General features: G+C 48.2%; 2 protein-coding genes across 5 annotated transcripts in view; one reads left to right on the forward strand and one right to left on the reverse strand.

The window, feature by feature from the left end:
* ASH1L (ASH1 like histone lysine methyltransferase) overlaps positions 1–12,184 on the forward strand; it is a 57,371-nt gene extending 45,187 nt beyond the window's left edge. For 2 of the 3 annotated variants that reach the window (XM_083813529.1, XM_083813531.1), the window contains exons 13-28: positions 358–466; positions 641–802; positions 992–1,086; positions 1,353–1,510; positions 2,251–2,409; positions 2,861–2,915; positions 3,018–3,150; positions 3,624–3,872; positions 4,312–4,398; positions 4,648–4,738; positions 6,540–6,678; positions 7,267–7,439; positions 7,889–8,055; positions 9,217–9,257; positions 9,971–10,272; positions 11,228–12,184. In XM_083813529.1, the coding sequence (XP_083669655.1) occupies positions 358–466; positions 641–802; positions 992–1,086; positions 1,353–1,510; positions 2,251–2,409; positions 2,861–2,915; positions 3,018–3,150; positions 3,624–3,872; positions 4,312–4,398; positions 4,648–4,738; positions 6,540–6,678; positions 7,267–7,439; positions 7,889–8,055; positions 9,217–9,257; positions 9,971–10,272; positions 11,228–11,319 (2,212 nt within the window). In that variant the 3' untranslated portion in view covers positions 11,320–12,184. The remainder of the gene's footprint in view (positions 1–357; positions 467–640; positions 803–991; positions 1,087–1,352; positions 1,511–2,250; positions 2,410–2,860; positions 2,916–3,017; positions 3,151–3,623; positions 3,873–4,311; positions 4,399–4,647; positions 4,739–6,539; positions 6,679–7,266; positions 7,440–7,888; positions 8,056–9,216; positions 9,258–9,970; positions 10,273–11,227) is intronic. The other variant, XM_083813530.1, reaches the window with a different exon arrangement.
* Positions 12,185–15,104: 2,920 nt separating this feature from the next.
* Positions 15,105–23,231, reverse strand: RUSC1 (RUN and SH3 domain containing 1). Of its 2 annotated transcripts, XM_083813534.1 has the most exons (10): positions 23,131–23,231; positions 20,710–22,421; positions 19,787–19,885; positions 19,255–19,331; positions 18,801–18,975; positions 18,559–18,664; positions 18,412–18,458; positions 17,076–18,093; positions 16,483–16,611; positions 15,105–15,811 (listed from the first exon to the last, which is right to left on the reverse strand). In XM_083813534.1, the coding sequence occupies exons 2-10, from the start codon at positions 22,277–22,279 to the stop codon at positions 15,643–15,645; spliced, it is 3,390 nt and encodes a 1,129-aa protein (XP_083669660.1). In that variant the 5' UTR covers positions 22,280–22,421; positions 23,131–23,231; the 3' UTR covers positions 15,105–15,642. The 2 variants fall into 2 exon arrangements, with proteins under 2 accessions (XP_083669660.1, XP_083669661.1); XM_083813535.1 differs by lacking the exon at positions 19,787–19,885.
* Between the last annotated feature and the right edge of the window lie 10 nt (positions 23,232–23,241).

The raw sequence follows: 23,241 nt of genomic DNA on the forward strand, positions 1-23,241 counted from the left end.
ATCAGAGAGACAGTAAATTTTGGCGCATTTTGTGAAATGAGGTGAAACATTCAGTGTAAGCTCTTGATTTATGGAGAGGGCCTGAGTTGATAAGTGGATCAGCCATATTAGCTGATACAGTTTATAGCTTCTCTATTTGTAGCACAACTTCCTGCTCTTTGTAAACATAACATTGAGTTTTGGTGGCTTTCAAAGTCTGTTGTAAGAGACAGAAACAAGAGAACAGGTCAAATGAAGAACAAGAGTACTCCTGAGCATGGCAGAAGTATTGTTTCCTGTCTGCAACACTTCCACTATGTGGACAAAGACAATTTTCGTTTTAATTATTTGGAATATTTCATTATATTTTCTCTGCAGGTCTGTTAATGGTGTTTACCGGATTGGATTGTATGCACTTAAAGACATGCCTGCTGGTACTGAATTGACTTATGACTACAATTTTCACTCATTTAATGTTGAAAAACAGGTAAGGATCACAATGCAAGACCTTGAAAAAAATAACCAACGACAAACAGTTCAGTAGAGTTGAAGGTCAATTAGCAAAACCTATTGTGTTGTATTTAATAGAACGGGTTTTAATGCTGAGAGATAATCCAAGTGTTTCGGGTTTTATTTAAAGTAACTTTTCTTTTTTCCAAAGCAACTCTGCAAGTGTGGTTTTGACAAATGCAGAGGAATAATTGGAGGTAAAAGTCAACGAATGAATGGACTTGCAAGCAAAAGCAACCAGCCTGTGAGCACTCACAGAAGGACTGGACGGTCAAAAGAGAAAAGGAAGTCAAAGCACAAACTAAAAAAGAGAGTAAGTAGTAAAGACAGCTTCTTTCATGGATAAAAGTTAGTAAGAAATCAGTTTGTGACATCATACTAAAAAAAAGTGTATTTTAAACGTAAAAGAAATACTACGGTTTCTGTCTCAGAAACTACTTTTACTGGTTTGCTAGGTTCTTGGCACAGTTTTTCCTGTCTATCAGAATGATCTGTTTTCCAGAGGGGCCACATGCCAGAGGAACCCAGTGAAAGCGTGAACACACCAACAAGGCTGACGCCACAGCTTCAGATGAAGCCCATGTCTAACAGAGAAAGGTAGGGAATGATTTCAGTGGTGGTGGTGGTGTTTTTTTCCTCCGAAATTGAGGGGCAGTGCAAATGTTGAACTGATATTTTCTAAAAGGTAGGGCATCGCTGAATGTCTGAGTAAGAAGTTCTTGGTTCTTCTTTAACGAGTTAGGGTGGCATTTCTCACCACTGACATGAGAAGCTTATGTCTGAACATCTCTTTTTTGCCATGTTAAGGTATTAATTACAGAGAATGTGATTCCTGAATGCTGTTTTTTTTTAAATTCATATAGAAATTTTGTGTTAAAACACCATGTGTTTTTGGTACGAAACTGGGAAAAGATTCGACAAAAACAAGAGGAAGTGAAGCATGTCAGTGATAATATCCATACTGCATCATTATACAACCGCTGGAATGGAATCTGTCGGGATGATGGCAACATTAAATCTGGTAAGGCCAGGACAGGTTCCTCATGTTGCTACTCTTCTCCTTTGAGATCCTATGTGATATGTCCAAGAAGAGCTTAAGTTCTGTATGTAAATCAAAGTTAGCCTTCCTACAGGATCAATGTGTCTATTGTAATGCACACAGGGAATGCCCTACAGATAAAAAATACATATGTGTGTAGTTGTGTATGTATGCTCTTATATTTACATAGCAGGGTAAGACAGACTTTTTCTTATATTTTCAATGTATTTTTGCATTAGGGGATTCTGCAATTTCCTCTGAAATAATTAATGCTTTTTTCTTACGAATTAGGCCTTTAGAGAAGAAAGCTTTTTGGCATTCAGTTTTGGGAATGGGACAAAACATAGGTATTGGAATGAATGTATTAATACTGTTTCAAAATAGCCCTTTGTTCATAGGACCATAATCTTCACTGCTGTGCAGGATTTGGTCCCCACTGTAAGGTATACGAGAAGTTGGGAAATGAGTATTTTGAGTGAATTTAGCGACATGCTACGTTTGCTCCAGCAACATAAAATACCTTAGTAACCATCTTAACCATTTGGATGAGCTATAAGCAGTGAGAGAACCTACTTGTGAAAATAATCTTTTACTATTATAGTAGCTTTAAAAAAAGTTAATTTTAATAATTGGTGATGGACTTGCTGGATCCGAAAAGACACTGTAATTTGATCTTCAAGTAAATTCTTGTTTAGACATAATTCTTTTTTGCTCTCTTTCAGACGTCTTCATGACCCAGTTTTCAGCCCTTCAGACCGCCCGCTCTGTGAGAACACGACGCTTGGCTGCAGCTGAAGAGAATATTGAAGTGGCTCGTGCTGCCCGCCTAGCACAAATCTTCAAGGAAATATGTGATAGCATCATATCCTACAAAGGTGAAGGTGATGTGATGCTCCTGAAAAATCTCTGCAGAGATGTTTTTCAGCCTCCGGAACAATGAATTCTCTGAATATGAAATAATAGAAAAAAGAGTTTATGTCAGGACTTTAAATAACCTCTTGCTTTTTTTTTTTTTTTCCTTTCTCCTGCTACCAATGTTATCCTCAACCCCTTCCTCTGACACCAGAATCTGCAGGTGTTGCTGTGCTTTTAAACTGATTTTTCAGTAGTTTAGCAAAATGGTACAATTTACTGAACTGCAAGGAAACTGCCCTCCATTTTGATATATCCAGAGTACAGCAACCAGCTTCTTGAAACAAACTCCATTTTAGTTCCCTGATACCAGAAGAGCCTTTCTTTTAAAAATGGATAGAATATAGTTAGTTACTTTTTTTTTTTTTTTTTTAAGTTTTATTCAAGTAAGTGTTGCTAAACTGTGTGTTCCTGTTACAGATTCCTCCAGGCAGGCTCTTGCAGCTCCCCTCCTCAACCTACCCCCAAAGAAAAAGTAAGTATTTGCTTCTCAGAGCAACCCATGGTTTTCTATAAGGGATTTGCATACATTTGAAATGCTGGTGAAATTGACATTCTGCATACGTTCCCATTTTAGAAATGCAGACTATTATGAAAAGATCTCTGACCCGTTGGACCTTGCCACCATTGAGAAACAGATCTTGACTGGCTATTATAAAACTGTGGAGGCTTTTGATGGAGACATGCTGAAGGTCTTCCGGAATGCAGAGGTGAGGCTCCCTCTGGCCTTAAGGCTGTTGCATAGACACTGGGAATATATCCTAGTTTAATGCTCTTGCTGACTTAGAGTAATGAAAGAAGAAAAAATATTTTAGAGAAGGGGAACTTTTGATAATCCTTTTCTGATGAACAGACATTGATAATTAATGTACTTCAGCTTATTCTTAGTGCTTTTGTTTGCCTTAGGTCAGACGAATGAAAGTAAAGGACATGCATCAATAGCTAGCGTAATGAAATTTCAGTACTTTTGGGGAGAAGTAAATTGTCCTTTAGTGTCATACGTTAAGATACATGGACCTGCGGTTCAAAGTAAAGGAAGTAGGTGTACAGTCATGTTACCACATGGGTGGATGCACCTTCAAGAGTGTGTACAAACAGGAGAAATGCGCAAAAACATGGAACCTGCGGGGGGAAACCAAACACATACAAAGGTTTTTTGTTTCTTTGTTTTGTTTTTATTCAGAAATACTACGGCAGAAAGTCTCCAACTGGTCGTGATGTATGCCGGCTACGGAAAGCGTATTATAATGCTCGTCATGAGGCATCTGCCCAAATTGATGAAATAGTGGGAGAAACAGCAAGTGAAGCTGACAGCAGCGAGACATCTGTCTGCGAAAAAGAAAATGGTCATGAGAAGGACGAGGATGTGATCCGTTGCATTTGTGGCCTTTACAAAGATGAAGGACTCATGATCCAGTGTGAAAAGTGCATGGTGAGGCTTGGGAACACAAAATGGAGCTCTTTTTCTATTCACTATAACCAGTGGAACTTCCACCAGCAGCCTCTGCATCACTAATAATAGCCTAAATTACCTCTTCAGAACTTCATTTCCTCTCCAGAAGAATTGAGAGATTCTGTTTTCAAAGAGGAAATGCAATTTGCATTTCTGTATAGAGTAGCTAGCACTTCCTGAAACTGCCAGAACTCCTGTCTTTGGTCAAGCAGAATTTCAACAATTACGGGCTTTTACATAAAGAGTTGCATGGAGATCTTACCTGTCTTCTTACACAGTATGAAATAGTTCAGAGAAAGTCTTGAATTTCCTTTGTGAAGCTTATTTTCGTGCTTTCCTTAATACTTTTTGAGAAAGTACAATTTATAAATAATATATATCACAAGAATTTCTAATTGGGATGCATCTATTTTTCTAGGTCTGGCAGCATTGCGACTGTATGGGTGTGAATTCTGACGTTGAACACTACTTGTGTGAGCAGTGTGAACCTCGATCTGTGAACAGAGTAAAAAATATTTCTTCATTACTACAGTTACAAATTGAAGCAGTTTTTTCATTTATATATAGTGACATTGGCAAGGCCGTTGTGAGATTCTTACTTTATAATGTAGCTTCCTTGGATTACATTTAGTCATGTTAAGTGTCAGTTCTTCTGTAGCCACGTCTGCATATTTCAAAAAGGGTATCAGACCTGCTTCTGCGCTGATTATGGTGGCTGTCTTAACATCTCCTTTCTTTTTCTCTCCTCCTCCAGGAGGTTCCCATGATTCCTCGTCCCCATTATGCCCAGCCTGGCTGCGTTTACTACATATGCTTGTTACGGGATGATCTGTTGCTGCGCCAAGGTATGTGCTTACTTTGGTGCCTACCATGATTTCCATCAGATAAGAGTACACAGGTTTCTGGCATCGCCTCGTTTCAAGTGTTTTTATCTTTTTAGAAGTAAAAAGCTGCGCCCTGTGCTAGCATGGGGATGACACATAGTAAGGAACCTGAGTTCTCACTGACTGGTTGACGAAGAAACATTAATTACCTTTAACACAGATAGGTTTCTGCTTCTGGCCAAAGAAGAAAGATGTAGAGTCAGCTTCCAGTAGTTAACATTTAGAAGTAGAGGCAAAGAAGATCACTGATTTTTTTTAAACTTCGTTCTTCAGATACATACAAGGTTAGAAAGAATCCTATATTATTCTTAAGAGAAATGCTCTTGAGTGAATGAAACCAGTTGGCATGTTTGCTAGTGGGGAATAGGAGTCCTCAGGGAAGTGGAGAATTAAAAAAACAAACAAACAAAAAAAAAAAACCAAGGAACAGTGCATTCTTTATCCTCTGCAGCATTCTAGAATTTACATTCCCTCATTCTTTCTCAACATTGCTCTGCATTCTCTGTCTTGTCTATAGCTCAGCCATTTGGTGTTCCCATCTCATGTTTTTCTGCTGGGTTGCCACCTGGAGAATAACTGTCTTTCTAGGGTTGCATCAGCATTTCTGTAATCTGTTTCATTTAGTTATGTTTTAGCTCTTTTTGTGTCAACTTCCAGTCATTTATAGTGTTAAGGTCATTTTTGTCATGACAAAACCACATACCTCTAATTTTGTAGGGCTTGATTGGTGATTAATTAGAAAAATGTTAGCTTACATGGCTAAACTCCGTTTATCATTAGCAGAGGACAAAGGAGACTGAACTGCCACCAACAGTTAGGCCCCAACAGTGCCTGTGCAGTTACAGGGAATAGACTGAGCAAGGTTATGCCCGGAAGGTGCTAGGAAGTAATACACATTACAGTAGAAAAAGGGAAAAAACATGGATTCTTTGCTGATCTCGAGTTCTCCACCAAAGGTTCTGAAGCATGATGTTTGCCTATAGTAATTGCTGCGATTCAGTTGCAGAGTTGAAACAGTTTTTTTCTGTCTCTGGTTTCCATAAGGTCATGCAATTTGCAGATTGCAAGGCAAAAGAGACCGTAGTGACCATCAGGCCTGCAGTTGCAGTATGCATAGACTATGACATTTTTCCTGCATGTTGTATATTAGGAAGAGGCTGATCTTGTGATAAGACTGAAAAGGCTTATGAGAGGATAGCATTTCTTTATGTCAGTCTGCCTTCACTGCCAGGGAGTTGTCTGAACAATTGAATTAGTCTATCTTCAAGTTCCAAGCTTGAGAACTCCTCATGTTTTCAATGAACAAGGCTGAAAAGCTTCCAACTGCCTGACATGTGAGTGTACACTTTACTGTGATTGAATCCCTATAAATAAGTGAGGGTTCTTCAGTCTCTGGTTAGAGGACCTCTTAAAGTCTTATTCTTTAAAAATTGCAGCTATCACTAATTTGTACATACTGTCATTATAAAAACTTACTTTGTTACATGTCCTGCCATAATTTATCCGGATTCGTTACACGTTACTATTTTCAGTGTGGGCATGCAGTTCAAGTTATGTTTAGTTCTTTGCTAGTAAAGTTTTTCTGAAAATGATGAGGGTCACCTTTCCTCCTTTTACTGGCTCTGGATTGGTTTTGCATCACTCTGCAATTCAATGTTAGGTAGCTCTGTCATGTTAGTTTTAATGAAACCATTTACTCCTCTATTTTTGGTGTGCTGGACTGATGAGAAGTTACAGGTGTGTATTTTGTGCCTATTGCCAGGTGATTGTGTTTACCTGATGAGAGACAGCCGTAGAACTCCAGATGGACACCCTGTCCGGCAGTCGTATCGGCTGCTGTCCCACATCAACAGGGAGAAACTCGATATTTTCCGCATTGAAAAACTCTGGAAAAATGAGAAGTATGTTCAAGGCATCTTTTGAATTTGAGACATTCCATATACCTACCTGTCAAAATACAGTAATTTTGTGGAAGTCTTGTTATAGCTTAAAAATGCGGGACTGAACATGGTTAAGTTACAAAGACTAGATGATTTCCCACTTGTCTCTGCATGTACTCCACAACTGTGAAGTAAAAACATATAAAGTTGGAGGTGTAAGCAGGGGATAAGAGATATAAGTTGATACATTTCCTTCACTGTTGGAATAGGCTGAGAATACACACTGACAGCTGAATTGGCTCAGCTAATGATCACTGACTTGCTAAGCCACTGTAACATGATTAAATGCTTATGCCCCATTGATAGCAGCATGGTAAGTCTGCTGTGTTCATAAAAATCACAATAGGAATATTTCCACTTGCTGAAGGAGATAAAGTTGAAAGTGTTATATTCATGTAAGTTTGCCTTTCATCACAGCCATTGCAAAGTACAAGGTAGATAGTTCAAAATTAAATGGAGGGCATTAGGTAAAGTTGTATCACAAGTTTATAGAAATAGTCTTTTTTTCTTCTGTTTGTTCTTTTCTCTTACCTACACATCTTCGAGCAGAGAGGAGCGGTTTGCATTTGGTCATCATTATTTCCGTCCACATGAAACACATCATTCCCCTTCTCGAAAGTTTTATCACAATGAGCTGTTCCGGGTGCCATTGTATGAAATTATCCCCTTAGAGGCTGTTGTGGGAACGTGCTGTGTTCTTGACCTATACACCTACTGCAAAGGTAAGGAAACTTAATAGGATGAGAAATTAAATTTGGGAAGTATGCTAAAATAGTGCTGCAAAAAGGCAGTAGCCAGTGTTTACAGGGTATCAGAGCTGAGGAGGCGCTATTGCCTTAGCACTGAACAGTGGTTTCTGCTGCACAAGGGGCAGTACTGAGGAGATAGCGGCAGGGTTGTATTGCAGTGCATAAGGAAGAGACGGTGATGGTGGTAAAAATAGGTTTGGAATTATTTGGTTGGAATCTACAGGTTTTTCTCTTACATTTGAACTAGGAATGTGTCCAGCGTTTGTTCCCCTTGATTCAGAATCGTAACGATACCTGCCATCCCACTTAACACCTTAAAGCCCATACTTCTGACACTGCGTATGGCTTTGTTCTGGTATCCTCTGTCTTCTCTTGAATCTGATTAATATTTTTTTCATATGTACTTCATTTTGAAACTGCAGGGAGGCCAAAAGGTGTGAAGGAGCAGGATGTATATATTTGTGATTACCGCCTTGATAAATCTGCTCATCTCTTCTACAAGATCCACCGGAATCGTTACCCTGTCTGCACCAAGCCCTATGCCTTTGACCACTTCCCCAAGAAACTCACACCCAAGAGAGACTTCTCAGTAAGTGTTTCTTCTCGTAGCTTCCTTATTTTTTTTACCAGAAGGCTGGACATATTTTTCGGAAGCCCCTGCCTCTCTGTTTATGAATGAAGGATTGTAAACCTGAGGAAAATGGCACATAAGCATACACAGACTGGATGAATAGTTGGCTAGAAAAAAGCTCAGAAATAAAAATTGACTGTAGACACAGAATATGCAATTGAAAGGCAAACAGATGTTGAGGCAAACAAATAGTGATGTGGAAGTTTGGAGATGTTGGTTTCTGACAGAAATCTAGATGGTAATTTCGTGCGAGTCGTTCCTGAACAGAGGAAATCTTAAAATTCACTTTTGGGCAGCAATTCTGCAGCTCTAAAATAATTTCGTATGTTTCAGAGAACCACACAGCGTATAGTCCAGTGTGAGTTTGTTAGCCAGTCTGTGTCAGGCTTTCTTTCCTTTGATATAATTGCTCGATGTTTTAATAAACTTTGCCTATAAAATGCTTTTCAGCAGTACCTTTGAATTCCAAATACAGAAAAGCAGAATTTTCTTATTTCCATTTCTCTGCTTTATCAAATGACATACCACTTGCTTTCTTATATAATAATCACTGAAAATGGATGTCTTATCAAAAAACAGCAGCCTAATAGGTAGGTGGCCTGATCATGAAGTACACCTTGCCTTACCATGCTGCATCTGATTGTCCATTCATTCCAGTCTTATTTTCCTCTATTCTGTGGGAGTAGCAACTCTTCATTGTGTACATCCTCCTGCACAACACTACTTTGTCTCTTGAGTTTTGAGGTATCAGATGTAGCAGATTTTCTGCAAGTAAGCACTTTTCTTCGGGAGCAGAGAGATTCTTATAGTGAATTTCGAGAAGGCTCCGAACTTGTGCTGTGCAAAAAGTAAAGAGCATTTTTTTCATAATGGTCTATGGCTTAAAATTTGTTTAGAAGATAAAAAGAATCAGATAGCAAGTCTGGCTCTAATTTATCCCTATTACATGAGGTTTTTATCCCTTCTCCTTTGGATTTGTCTAATGTGTGAGATACACCAGCCATGCACTGGCATATGCAAAGTGCCAGATAGGCAAGTCCTGTATTGGTACTTCCATAATACTAGACCAGCACTGTGAAGTTTATTCAGTATTAACCATAATCTTTATTGTTGTTATAGCCTCATTATGTACCAGACAACTACAAGAGAAATGGAGGCCGGTAAGTCTTACCTACCAGATTGTTGGTTGAGAAGAGATGGGATAGATCCTGTGTGCTTGTCAAGTGTCCAGTGTTCTTCGTACCCATTTTCCTGGGTGCTGTGGAAATAATACTTAAATTCTTTAAAGCAATTCTCTGAACTTTCAGAGAAAGAAAAGGGAATGAGGGGGAAGAGAGGGAATATAGAACCAGCCTTGGTGTTCCTTAATAATATGCTTATTAGTCAGGAAAGTACAGAAGCCATTTTGAAAGTTAGCAGAAGCAGCTGAATGTGGGAGAAGGCATAGCCCAGCACAGGAGGGAGATCAGTCACTGAATAGACTGACCACGTATTCCTTGTAATAACAGCCAGGGCCAGTGCATTCTCTCAGTTCTGTTAGAGACTTTACAAGTACTTACCAGGAGCCATGGTAGTTGACAAGAAAACATCAGTATGTGTTGTGCTCAACTATTTTGGCAAATGAAAATATTTACAAATTGAAATTAAAAAGGAATTGTTTTTTGAAAGACTGCATTTGACCTTATGCAAATGAGATTATAGGCCTATATCCTCCCATAGATCTGGTGGGTTTGAATGCATGTATTATTAAGTAAAATGACCGAGATTCCAGAAAGTCTCCTACCTATTGAAGAGTCCTTGACTCTCTAGTAATTCACCTTTCAGGTAAGTGTCTGGAAAAAATTTGGTATTTAAACTCTTCTTTTCCTGCCAGATCATCCTGGAAAACAGATCGCTCAAAAACACAGATCAAAGACTTAAACCAAGAAGAAGATTCTCTTCCACTTATTGAAGATGTATTAGGAAACCAAGAGCAAACTTCAAGTGAGGTGCCTAGCACAGAGGAGCCAGAAAAAGAGGCAGTCTCTAGTGAGACCTGTGAAACTGATAAAAAGGTGGAAGAAGGCAATTCTGACACAAGGCAGCTGTGCACTCCAGAGGAAAGGCGGCATATTCAGAGAGAGAGACTTAATCAAATCCTGCTAACCCTCTTAGAGAAAATCCCAGGGAAAAACGGTGAGATTTTATGCTGTGGTTACACAAGAGCATTTCTTCTGTAGTTTGATTTTTTTGTTTTGTTTGTTTTTTTCTTTAGCTCACTGCAGACTGTGTTGATAAAATTAATACTTTTGTCTGAATATTTTTCTAGTGGACATTACTAATAATTAGTTTTCTTTGCAGTAATGTTTTCTTTTGCAACAGTAGCAGTTTTCTGAATTCATATGAAATTTCTTACTACTGACACTGTTTTGTATAGTATTTTTAGTAACCACAAAGACTGTCTGAGGACATTCCCCCATTACTCCTTGTTTACAACTGAGAAACATAACAGACATGCAATGAAAGACGAAAGAATTTAGGAAGTAATTTTTGACTTTTAGTGATAGTTCTTACTGTTGGGTTCTGGGTAACTTCTGAACTGTAGAATGATGGTGCAGTGGTTGCCCTGGTTAAGTAGTTCCCTGTTTTTAATTGCAATATCATTAGCTGCTGTGACAGTGGAGATCCAGCAACCTGAATGTTGCTACAGGTCATCCTTTTAACAGGCCAGTGGTATTCGAAGAGTTCGTGCTTTGGTTGCTGGCGTATGCTCCCCACAAACTGGTTTGTGTATACATAATCATACTGTAACACGCTTCTCAGGGTGATCTAGAGATAGCTTAGATAACTATTAGAATTAAAACCTAGGATGAGCTGCGTTCAGACCAGTAAATCACTTTTTTCTTTCATGTTCTGGGAGCTAACACAAAATAATAATGCATAGCCTCATAGAGTAATTTGGGTTGAGGTCTAATCATCCTCCCATCTAAGCAAGGCGAACTTCAGACAAATTGGGTTGCTCAGCAGCTTGTCCAGTGGAGTTTTGAATATCCCTATGGATGCAATCATCCTTGAAAAAACTGTGAGTAAGGAAATAGTAAAGCTATACCTGGTGTCACCATCTTTACCAATAGCCTGTGGTCTGTTGCAGCTATTGATGTCACTTACTTGCTGGAGGAAGGATCAGGAAGAAAACTGAGGCGGCGCACTCTCACCATCCCAGAGAGCAGCTTCAGAAAGTGATGCCACGAGAGGAAGTTGTGGTCTGGAGTCTGCTACAAGGTCTGCTGAGGACTGAGGGCAGGAGCCCAACTTCTTGTGCACCAGCCAAGGAAAAGAGGGCAGCAGAAAACTGACAAATATACAAACAGTTAGCACTTAGATGTCTGGGTTGGCAGGTTGCCCTGCCCTGCTCTGCAGTGCTCTTATGGTGTGTGTGTTGTTGGGCGTGCCTTGTATTGATGTTAGGTACTGAGAAAAACCTCGTGGTTATTGTCCAGGATGGTCAAATTTAATTTATTTTTGCTTGATATTCCCACTCAGCGGAAAAAAAAAAAAAAAAAAAGATGGGGAGGTAAGAAGGATGAGGACAGACTTACTCTGAGAATATTCCCCACGTTCGCCAATTAACCTGTGATTGTACAAGATACTGTTGGCACCACCATTGGCCATGCCAGTGAATGAAATCCAGATGGGAGGGTGAAGGCCCAGTGGCTTAAAATTAAAGGCTGCCCTAAAGTTGTGGCCTCTGATTTGCACAAGTTCCAAGAAGAGAGAAACGTACCCGAATGTGCAAAATGTTCACCGTGGAACGGCCAGTGCACACATGTACCTTTGATCTGTGACAAGGAGCAATTTCCAAAGTCACGCTGGAGTAAAGCAAGAGTTGGTTGGTTGAGGCACTTGTACTGCATTGTAGAGGGGGGAGGGGGTGGGGTGTGATTTTTTTCACTTTTTTTCTGCAGAGAAATTTTATAAAGCAAGTCAAATCCTGACAACACCATTGCTGTTGGTTTTTTTGATAAGCTGTGGTTCTTGTGTGTCTAGTGTGTTGTGCAAATTAAAACCTGTTAAAAGAAAAAGAAAAAGGAAAAAAAAAAAAAGGAAACCTTCACTACATGAACCGTCAAGCAGTATTCAGAGCGAGTATTTGTTGTGAACTGTAGAATATATCAACTGCTAACACTATTCTTGTGTTCTGGTTGTACAGCTTAAAATGTCCGTCTCTTAAATTAAGAGACAGTGTATCTCGCACCACCCTCTCTCTCTGCCCTGACAAAGATGATTATTCCCAAAAGTAAGAGCCAAGGCACTGAATCTCACTGCATGAAATCTCGATTTCCGTGGTGTACCATGAGCTAGTGCTGTAGCAGGACCCCTCGCGTTACACCGATAACCTGCCCTGGCGTGAGGAGCCACAAAGCTGTCACCTGCCTCTGGGTCCAGCCCAGGCTGTGGCAGAGGGAGGGGGTGATAGGCATACACTGACCCTTTAAAATGGCTTTGCTTTTTTGTCTTTCAGACGTACATATGCATATACAGTCCTGTTTTAGATGTTCTTATAAGAAAACCAGTTTTTAATGTGCCAAGTTGTATATATCTGCTGCGTGGATGTAAAGCAATACAGTAGTTACATGTTCCTTTTTAATGGACCAAGCTTGTCCTAATGTACATTCTTGTTATTATTATAATTATTTTACTCTTAGTGGAACATGACTCATTCCATTAACTTTTATGTGTTGATTTAAAAAGAAAAAAAAAAAAGAAAGGAAAAAAACCCTTTGAGAAAAAATATTTTATTAAAAAAAAAAAGAAATAAGAAAATAGTTTGGAATATTTTCTTACTGTAGAGAAGCACTGTACAGTACCAGGAACCCTGAGTATAAAATACTCGTGCGTGTAGTAGGAATATCGCATGTCCAAAATCTTGAGTTGTCTCATTTAGTTTAAAACAGAAATCATTGTCTCAAATGGTGTTAAACACTAAAAAGTTTTTAAAAAATAAAGTGCGTACAGAAGCGAGACACTAGCTCTGTCATTTTATCTTTCTTTTGTTGAAAGACTAAACAAAATGTTTTTTAGACAATCAAATGTTAGGTAAGTGCAAAGAATTGTTTTTCTTACTGGTGTAGAAATTAATGACTTTTTTTATTTTTCGGTTATTTTATAATAATGAGAAGACCAGTGTGTCACCAGGATCGCTGTTTTAAGACCAGGAAGCACTACATTATTGCAAATAGATATGAACTCTTAGTCTGCATGGGTGTAGGCTGTGTGATTGCTGAAAATAAATGCTGCTAATATATTTCCTTTTTACAAAGCATATCTAAATAGATCATTGTTTTGATGTTAATCTTTGTAAATTATGTATTACCAATTTTAACATTGGATGTAATTGCATAAAAAGCCTGCATCTCAATCCTGAGAGAGTCTAGTATTAAATGGAAAATCTTTTCCTATCGATGACTTGTGGGGTGTTTTTTGACATGTCTTTGGTTTATTATTTTTTTTTTAATTGCCTCTTTGACTCGGCCCCTCCTGTCATGTCCTGCCTTTCTTGCAGCCTCTTTTATGTGAGTTGTTGCCCCGTTTCTTTCAGATACCCAATTTCCTGCTTGCTGATGGCATTTTGCGAGGTTGTAGCTTGATGCTGATGGTTCTGTTCAGCCCTTGGCAGGAAGGATGGTGGCAGCGTGTTTGCAGAGACAGCAGCATCAGCACAGACATGCAGTTTGGTAGTCAGAGGATGTGTAACCATGTACAACGGCAGGTTAGTACATGAATAATTCAGTCTATGAATTTAGTGCCTATTTCCAGAATATAGACCCCTGGTGCCTAGAGGCAGTGCCCCCCATGCCCATAGAGACGACAGAGTCGATTCCGTCAGCTCCAAGGTTTGTTAGTGCATCTCAGTCGCCACTAGCATCAGATGCGAGTCACATCAGACAGATGATTTGCACTGTAAGCAATATCCCCCCTGCCATTACCGAAAAGTCAAGCAAGCTAGAAAGACTGAGAGGTAATTAATTTTGAGTTATTGGGAACCATCGGCGTGATCATGAGGAACACACAGGATGTGGCAACGGGGAGAGACAGAAATTGAGAACATTGTGTCCTGCACGCTGTCCTTTCTGAGGCATCTTCAACCTTGCACTTTCTCCGATTGCCTCTACCAAGGTTGGCACTAATGAGATCGATGATCCTCACAAATCTTCATTTAGGGTTTAAATTTCCTCTGGTTCAAAAGTAATTTCTGGGAATAAATTTGGCAACTATCCGCATTAGTTACGCAGGAATGAAATAGTATATTGATGAGCCCTTTTAATGTAACTTGATAATTTTTTTCCATTTCCTGACTCTCTGTGGTGTCATTAAAACACCATGCTTGACCTGTACACTTTGCAATGTCTTTTTCTTTTAAACAGAGACACCATGCCAAGGATTGTAGTGCTTTAAAAATGACAGTAATTGACAAAGTACCCGGATTACCATCCTGCTGGCTTGACCCCATTTCAAAATCCAGAGGCAGTTGTGGAATTCAATCAAACCTACTTAAGGCAAGCCAAATAACATTCCAATTAAGCTGTAACATCCCTTTTCTGAGAATAAAACTTACGGAGCGAGAAATGAAAATGAGAACAGAATTAAAAAGAAAAAAAATCCACTTTATCCTCAAAGCAGGACACAGCCTAGCTCCTGAAATACGGTCTCATGTGCCACTGAAACAGCAACCGTGGCCTCTCCTGTGCTTCACTTTGTGCTATTGCCTGGTGTCCTGGCACCGCTAGGCACCTCACAGGAGCCTGGTCCTGTTCTCTACGCACCTCCCTGTAAATGCCAGCCTGTCCCCAGCACGGGAGGAACCTGGATGGGCAGGGAGCAGCAAGCTGGGCACCAGCACCGTCCCTGCACACGTGGCTTTCCCCTGCAGGCACCTACCACCCAGCTCCAGCCCCAGCCACGCGTGCAGGGAGGGGCAATGCAGCCATTTCCAGCCCCACAGTTGCAATGATCCAGTCACAGCCGAGGACACGTAAGTCACAACCTTTATTTCCAGCTCTTTCCCTGGAATACGCTTCTTCCCATGGTTACAACTATTTACAGTGTTGGAACAGCACACGTGTGGCTGGGGCTGGCCCGGGCTGCATGCCCCAGCCATGGGGCAAAGCAAGGCAGGTGGTGGACGTGGCAGTGACAGGACATGACGGCACAGAGACAGCATACAGGACTGTGAGTAATGCACGGGGACAGGGCCTTTCCCTCCCTTCACACAGGCACGGGCAGCAGCTGAGACGACATTAGCAAGAGCAGGTCCCATGGGGGGCCTGCGGTGAATTGGCAGCAATTCCGTGGCAACACGCGCAGCGACGGCTCGCGGGACGCAGCCCTGGCAGAAGGTAGCATCGTGCTAGCAAGCAGCAGGGGCTGGCACCAGAGCAGGGGCCCCCTGCAGAACTGCCAGCCCCGACGGTGGTGAAGATGTGGCAGGGAGACAGTCCTTCCCAGAGGCGGCACCTGCTTCTGCAAACTCAGCTGCTTCCTCAGGGCTCCTCCTCTTCCTCCTCCTCACAAGATCAGGGATGTGTAGCCCACAGGAACAAGGCCAGTGCTGTTTCCATGGCAGCAGCAGATCCAGTCTTCATCCACAGTGGAGAGCAGCTGCAGGATGTCTCCTTTCTGGAAGCTCAGGTGCCCATCGGCAGCACCTGTGTGGTCACACAGCGCCCGAACTTCCCTACACAACAAATGCCATCAGGGGTTCGCCTCCCCACCAACCCCACAGATGGCTAAGAAAGGCTCGCCTAAGACTGGGAGAGGCTTTGATGCTCAGCTGTGGAGCCAGTGACCACCAATAGTTGATCAACAGTCCACATCACAAAAGCATCCTGCCAAGCAGCCCCTTGGAGCAGCATCAGAATGTGAGCAGCATTTGCACTGCGGAGGAGGAAAGCTCTAGGTCAGTGCTGGGGAGCAGGGAGATGGCCAAATGCAGTGCGGGAGGGCCAGGCGCCCTTCTGTGCTCGCTTGGACAGGCTGGGGGAGCACAGAAGTACCACCACAGCTGGGTGGGGACCTGCCACATACTTGCTCCAAACGGGGTACTACGAAGCCAGAAAGCACACGAAGAAAACGCTCAAAACTCCCCCACCAAAATGTCTGAGAAAAGCAACTGGTTCCATGTAGGCAGGTACACAGTCACCTGCAGCTCAGCAGAAGAGGAGGGCAAGCCCCAGGGCGGGCAGTCAAGGTTCAAGTTAGCAACAGTGAGAGGTCAAATGAGCCTTTCACCAGAAAAGGGTGTTGGATCTCTAAGCCATGCCTGGCAGCAACCGCTGCTTCCCCCCCCCAAAAAAGTCCACCACCAGCTTTCCAACCCCAACCATCACAGCAAGTGCCCTGCATCACCTGTGGGTCTGGGGCGAGTTGGATGTGTTCCTCTCCGGCTGCTCTTGGGCGTGGATCTTCTCGGCCGCCAGCCCCTTCACCACCACGGCAAGGACGTGCGCGCTGGGGGACAGCCAGCTAGAGGGTCTCCTGCCACAAAGGAGAGGGAAAACACTGTGAGCTAGCAAGCTGCTGGGGCTGTGAACGTGTCTGGGTGGGATGAGGCTTTGCGCCACGACCGGGACACCAAGAGAAACTTTGTGCCATCTGAAACCTTGAGTAAGTACCATGCTGCGTGCACCAGGCACACCTGCAGCACCAAGTGCCAGGCACCAGCAGTTCCGCTCAGCAGGGCAGTTCTGGTGCTCTGGGAGCTGATTTAGCCATGGCAATACCACTGCGGCCTGACCATGAGCTCCTGCTCTAAAGGACTGCCATCATACGATGGCAGCAGCACCTGGGACGCGCACTAATCCCATGACAGGGCAGAGCAGCCCTGGATTACGGGCTCTACAAAAAAAAAAAGTAAATGAGATATCCGTGCTGCCGGGTGAGACAATCCCTTCCTGAGCACAAGCTGCTTCAGCCCCCCGCCTGCCCAAGCTGGGCCTTACCTGGACCTAGCTGAGACAGTGTTGGGACTGCGCAGGGAACTCCGGGCAGAGGGGCTGCTGGCTCCAAAGAGCCGGCCCAGCCAGGTGCCCTTGTCGGGGCAAGGAGCACTGCTGGCCGGTGGGCTGGAAGGGGCTGCCTGGTTCCTAGCCACACAAGGCTCTGGAGGAGCAGCCCGGGGTTTCTCTCCAGCAGTGGGAACAGCTGGATCGGTGGGTGCGCCTGCTCCAGAGGGCGGGATGAGGTCTTCAGGGGAAGAGGTCCCAGAGGTGTCAGCACCGCTGCTGGAGTTGGGACTGGAGAGTTCAGGGATAGCTTTGGTCTGAAGGAACTGCAGCTCCGTGCCTCGAGGCTCGATTGCAGGTATTTGGGGTCGCGCCACCTGGCCAGGGCTCGAATCCCCCGCAGCCGTCTTTGTCCACCAGACGAAGGGGAACCTTTCCTTGCTAGGAGCAGCATAAATCCTGGAGGCCTGGCTCAGCTGGGTCCACCAGCCACCAGGGCCAGCCTCTGCATCCCAAGGGCCTGCCTCGGGCCTGCCGGTCTCCGGGGAGCTGTCAGTTCCCAGGAAAGCACGACTGAGCTGGTCGCCCCAGCGCAGCACGTGCTGGAAGGTCTGCTGCAGGGCAGCCCCCACCTGGGGGCTGGGGAGCAGGCTGCACACAGCTGCTTGGGACTGGGACCTCGGGGTTTCCTCCGCACCAGCTGCCCTCCCCAGAGCATCAGGGGGCATCTCGTCTTCCAGGCTGGCCCCTGCAGTGGTGCTTTGGCCCTCCAGAGGAGGCTGCGCAATCCCCCGAGCCTGAGCAGAGTGATGGGCAGGAGCTGGGGGCGACTCCAGCTGACGGGACAAAGGTCTTACATCCACGGAGAGGTGATGGTGTTCAAAGAGCAGGTCGAGGTGGAACGTCAGCACCGAGAGGGGCTGGATGAGCAGCAGCAGTTCATCAGCGAGGTGGGGAAGAGGGCCTTGGCTCAGGGCAAAGAAGGCCGTGGGAAAATATAGCACGGATATTACACCTACGAGATATGAGCAACACTGGAGAGCTGGCAAATGCCCCCTACCCCTTACCCACAGATCCCCCCCCCGGGGCCAGCTGGTCCATCCTAGCAGGTCTGACAAAGAGCTTTCTGCTGAGGGCTGCATTGAAGGTGTTCCAAGTTGCCTCCCTGACTGCCCTCACCCAATGGGATGGCCACGGAAAGCAACGCCCCCGTTCACTGTGGGAATCCTGAGCAAGCGTTGTGGGAGGAAAGGGTGTGGGAATTACTAGGCTGACTTTGCACAAGTAGAAGAGGACTGGGGGAGGACGGACACTTCTGGGCACTGTATCCTACCTGGGCTATTCTGCAGGTGAGAGATCCACAGCTCCAGCTGCTTAGTACTAAGCAAAGTAAAGGAAACCAGAGTTAGAGCCCTCAGAACTCTGTTCCAGCCAGCCATCACGGCAAGGACAGCCTGGGTCAACAAGGACCAATACTCACTTCAAAAGGCCAAGGATAAAGGCATGAAACTTCTGTCTGGTGCTGTTGAGAGGGGCCAGTCCAGCCACATGCCAGCAGAGGTTTTGGAGAGAGCGGGTATTGGGCCCTGTGGAACACACAATATGCAGATAATCACTATGGACACAAGTCCTCCCCAGTCAGAGCCCAGGCTGGAAAAGGACTCCAAGCACCTTGAGGTGCTGGTCCTAATGTCTCCAGGAGCACAACCCCCCACAACCTACCTGTCTTCACGGAGGCTTCCACCAAGCTCCAGGGGGAATTCCTCCTCTGGCCTGTGATAACATCCTTCTGGAATGGCTTCAGCCCATCCTCCACCAAGCCATAGAGTGCGGGGCAGAGCGTGTGCAGCAGCAGGTAGCCCACATCTGGGCTGAGCCAACTGTCTCCCAGCTGCGCCTGAAGCAGGGTGGCATCAGCATTTAGACACAAGGAGAGGAGAGGGGAGGGGAAGGGAAGGGGAGCCCCTCACCCTGAGCCTGCAGGGGCAGATGGTGGGATTCTTCACTCCCAGCTGGTTCTGCCTGACTGTGCCACCTCCAGAGATGGGCAATCAGGACGTGACATGCACCAGGGAGCAGGACTGAGCTTCCCCAAACCCCTCCTGCCAAAGCCTGTGTGGCCTTTCCTTACTTCTGACCACCCCAACCCCGTCAGCGCCTCAGCCCAGGCCCTCACCTTCTGCACCAGGTTCCGCGCAGTGCTGAAGTGGGCGATAATCTTATCCACGGCGGTGCTGACGGCGATCAAGAGGGCTGCCAGACAACAGAAAGGAAGGAGTCAACGCGGCAACGAACACCGCGGCTGCAGCAGCACCTGCTTCGTCCCTTTGCAGCAGCATGGGGCTGACCAGCCCCAGCTGCGGCGCGCAGCAGCTCAGCACCCCAAGGCCTGGAGGAGCCGGAGAGGGGCAGGCTGGCAGGACCGGGGGCTCCAGGAGCCTCTGCAGGGCAGGGGGCTGCCAGGGGGCTGCCGTGGGGACCCTCAGCTCCTCGGGGCTGCGAAGAGCGGCGGTTTCCGAGGGAAGAGCCCAGGTGGGTGCGAGCATGCACCCGAGGAGCCCGCGACGTGCTGGGGCCTCCCCAGCCCGGTCCTGGCTCAGCAGCACCGCCTGCCGAGCGCGGGGCCCGAGCCCTGCGCCCGGGGCTGCCCGAGAAAGGCGGAGGCCGAGCCCCGCCGCCCCTCCCGCCCCCCCCCCGGGGCCCGTTACCTTTCTTCTGCTCCGCCAGGGCCCCGCGGCTTCTCTCCGAGCTCCCCCCGCGGGGCTGCGCCGCGCCCGTGGCTCCCGCGGCGGGCGGCGAGGGCCTGGCTGGAGAGAGGGGAGGCCGCCGTGAGGCGCGGCCCGACGCCGCTCCCCGCCGCCTCGCTCGGGGCAGAGCCGGCGGAGCGGGGCCCGGGGGGGGCTCCGGGCCGCGGGAGGGAGGCCCGGCCCCGCCGGGAGGAGCCGGCCCCGGCCCCGGCCCCGGCCCCGGCCCGCCCCTCCCGGTCCCACTCACCGCGCCGGGGGCCGGGGCCGGGCCCGGGCGGGCCGCGGTCGCTCATGGAGCCGGAGGCCGCGGCCGGGCGAAGGGCGGCGGTGGAGCGGGGCGGGCCGGGCCCTGCCGCCCTTGGGGCCCGCCCAGGGCCTTACCCCGCGGGCTCGGGCGGGGCGAGAAACGAAGGAGAAGGGGAGAAGGGCGGCGGGGCGAGGGAAGGGCCGCGCCGGAGGCGCCGCAAGACGCAGGGGGAGCAGCCCGGGGGGGCTCCCGGCCCCCCGCAGCCCCCCGTCCTCGCGGCAGCCAACCCTGCAGAAGTGACGGAGGGGGAAACCCGCGCGTGCGAGGAGCCCCTGGAACCACCCGGCACCTCGCAGCAGACCAGGCCTGCCTCGCACGCAGCGACCGGGAGGCAAAGAAATGATCTGTAGCGGCCAGCAATGAAGAGGCCAGCTCGACGCGAAGCTGCGGCGTGCACCCGCCAGCTCCAGGACCGGCAGCCCCTGGCCGCAGCTGCAGCCCTGGATCCTGCAGCTCCTCCCTGCCCCGCGCACAGGTCCTCTAAAGGGCGATCCTACAGACCCAGTCCCCTTACCCGGCACCTGAAAGAGGGGGTGCCCTGCAGCAAGGGTGGTCACCTCTGATGACGCAAACTTACCCTCCTTGCAGGTCTCATCTCCTCGCTCAACCTCCCCTGGCACCCAGGGGTCCCCGCCAGGCCCCCCAAGCCTCCAAATCAGCGCCTCTCCGTTGCAGCCAGAGCCTGGCCCCTTCTCTTCTGGCATGCAGATCTGTGGCAGCAGCTTGCCTTCCTCAGCATCCCCCAGCTGTCCCTCTGCGATGGGCTGCAGTCCCGGTCGAGATCTCCTCCTCTTGGTCTGGTGGCTTTCTGTAGATGCCAGCAACTGTCTGCCCGAGGGCACAGGTGGCATCCAGCTCGAGCCACAACTGCCTGCAGGCATTTCGAGGAGTGCAGACGGGTGCTGAGATGCCACCGGCTCCACCCGCTCGCTGTCTGGCTGGCCCTTGGGCTTGTTGGAGGCACTGCGGTACCGGAGCTCCTTGAAAGTGGTCACCTCTCTCTGCCTCAAACCGGGAGGTCTCACCCGCCACTCCTGCTGGAGCTGGGGCCGGGGCAGCTCCTGGCCTGCGGTGCTGGAGAGGAGCTCACTGGAGGGTGGCAGCTCTGTGTCCGGTGAGAAAATAATCAGCCAGTCACTTCGGTCACCCCTGGCCTGGGTGAGCGTGGTCCCAGTGGTGTTCCTCTTCCTCTTTTGGGCAAGCTCATGGAAGGAGGTGATGTTCTTCTTGCCCCCATCTCTGCCAAGGTCACCCAAGGCGGGCTCTGGCTCAGCTGGCTTCACGGGCAGCACCGGCTGCTCTGCTCTGTGCCCGTTGAGAATCTGCAGCTGTCTCCGGGGACGGGGAGGTATGGGAGGGGGGATGCTCTTAGCCCAGGTCCGTGGCTCAGGAGCACTGCTCGGACTGTGATCCTGCTGGCCTGGCACAGCCAACGCTGGAGGTGCGGCGACTGGGTCAGGAAGGGGGTTGCAGTTGGGGTCTAGGTCAACGCAGGTGCTTGTGGTCTCCTGTGTCACCGTGCTGAGAAAGGGTTCGTCGTACTGGGAGTTGAGCGAGCTGCTGCTGCAGAGGCTGTCTGGGCTCTCTCCAGCCAGGATGTCTGCTCTCTGGAGCACTGCTGGGTTGAGGTTGCCATCTGTTCCATCCCACGTCCTGCCCTGGTCCGCCAGCAGCAGGCCGTCCCCCACATCTTCTATGGGAATGACATTGGGCTGATTTTCAGGGGATTGGGACCCTTCTCCTGAGAACCCCCTGCAGTACACGGAGACCGGGGAGTCATCCAAGCTGAAATCTGAACAACTACTGACAGAGGAGGAGGTGGAAGCCAGATTGCAAGGGGAAGCCACCTCCTCCCCAGCATGCAGGCAGGAGAAATCTTCTTGAGCTGCCTGGTTCTGGAGAGCCAGCGTCACAGGCAGCTCAGCGTGAGACTCGCAGCACTGGCATTTCAAGGAGGGATTGTTGGAATTGGCATCCACTTGCTCACAGTTCTCCTGACAGCCGCTGCAGCATTTCTGCTCCCCCTGACTCATGGAGTCAGAGGTCTCTTGGAGCTCCGGGTGCCGGGAGAGATGTAGCCCCAAGGAGATGTGCTGCAGGTGGATGTGATTGAGGTTGCACAGCAGGCCTTTCTTCGGAGCCAGCATGATGCTGTCTTACCGCTAGCTCTGGGGCTCCTCAGAGAGCCCCACAGCTCTTCTGCTCACACCATCCAGCTCCCTGCAAACATCCAGCGTCTATTCACACAGCGGCGGCGAAAGCAGCAGCGCAAACCCGGAGAACAACGAACTGGGAAAAAGAACAAAGATGCTGACCTTGTGGAAGTCGTCGGGCAGGGCAGGCTGCAGGGACCAGCCTGAGGGCTCACGCGGACAGAAACGCATCCAGCAAGAAGGGGCTCCCCCACAGCACCCCCCCGGGCTCAGGCCTTGTGGCTGGGCAGGGGGCTGCAGCCACTCGCGGCTCCCCTGGGCAGGGCTCGAGCGCAGGCTGAGGAAGCGTGGGCAGGTCCAGGCGCCTGCAGTAGCAGGGCTGGATTCCCTCTGCCAGCTCTCGGCAGCCAGGGAGCGTCTCAGAGATGCTGTCAAGGAGAAAACGCCCTTGAAATGTCAGACAGCGAAGCTCCTGGCCTCTGGCCAGAGGAACGCGGCCCCGGCGGTGCCCCGAGGCCAGCGCATCAATGGCCAAAGAAGCCCAAAATGCGCTGGGGGGGGGGGGGGTCACTCGGCCCTGGCCTGGCCTCAGCAGGAGGCTGCAGCCTGGACCCCGCTGCAGCCACTGCGGAGCCCGGAGCTCCCCGAGCGCTGCCGAGCTCCGGCCCCAGCCCAAAGCCCCGCACCGGGGGCAGCCCCGGCTCGCCCCGGCCTCACCGCAGAGCCCCGCGGCCGGAGGGTCGGGGCCCAGCCCGGAGGGTGCGGGGGATTCCCGAGAGCCCGACCCGGAGCTCGGAGCCTCCCCCAGCCCCTCCGCCGCCCCCCGGCCCCGCTCCCCCTCTCACCCCTCGGCGCTGCGGCGGCTCCGGGCGCTGACTGCGGCGGCGGCGGCGGCGGCGGGGAGGAGCCGCGGCCCCGGCCCCGCCCCGGTGAGCGCAACCCCGGGAGGAGGGGGG

The sequence above is a fragment of the Anser anser genome (assembly GCF_964211835.1).
Source record: "Anser anser genome assembly, chromosome: 28".
Taxonomy (NCBI): domain Eukaryota; kingdom Metazoa; phylum Chordata; class Aves; order Anseriformes; family Anatidae; genus Anser; species Anser anser.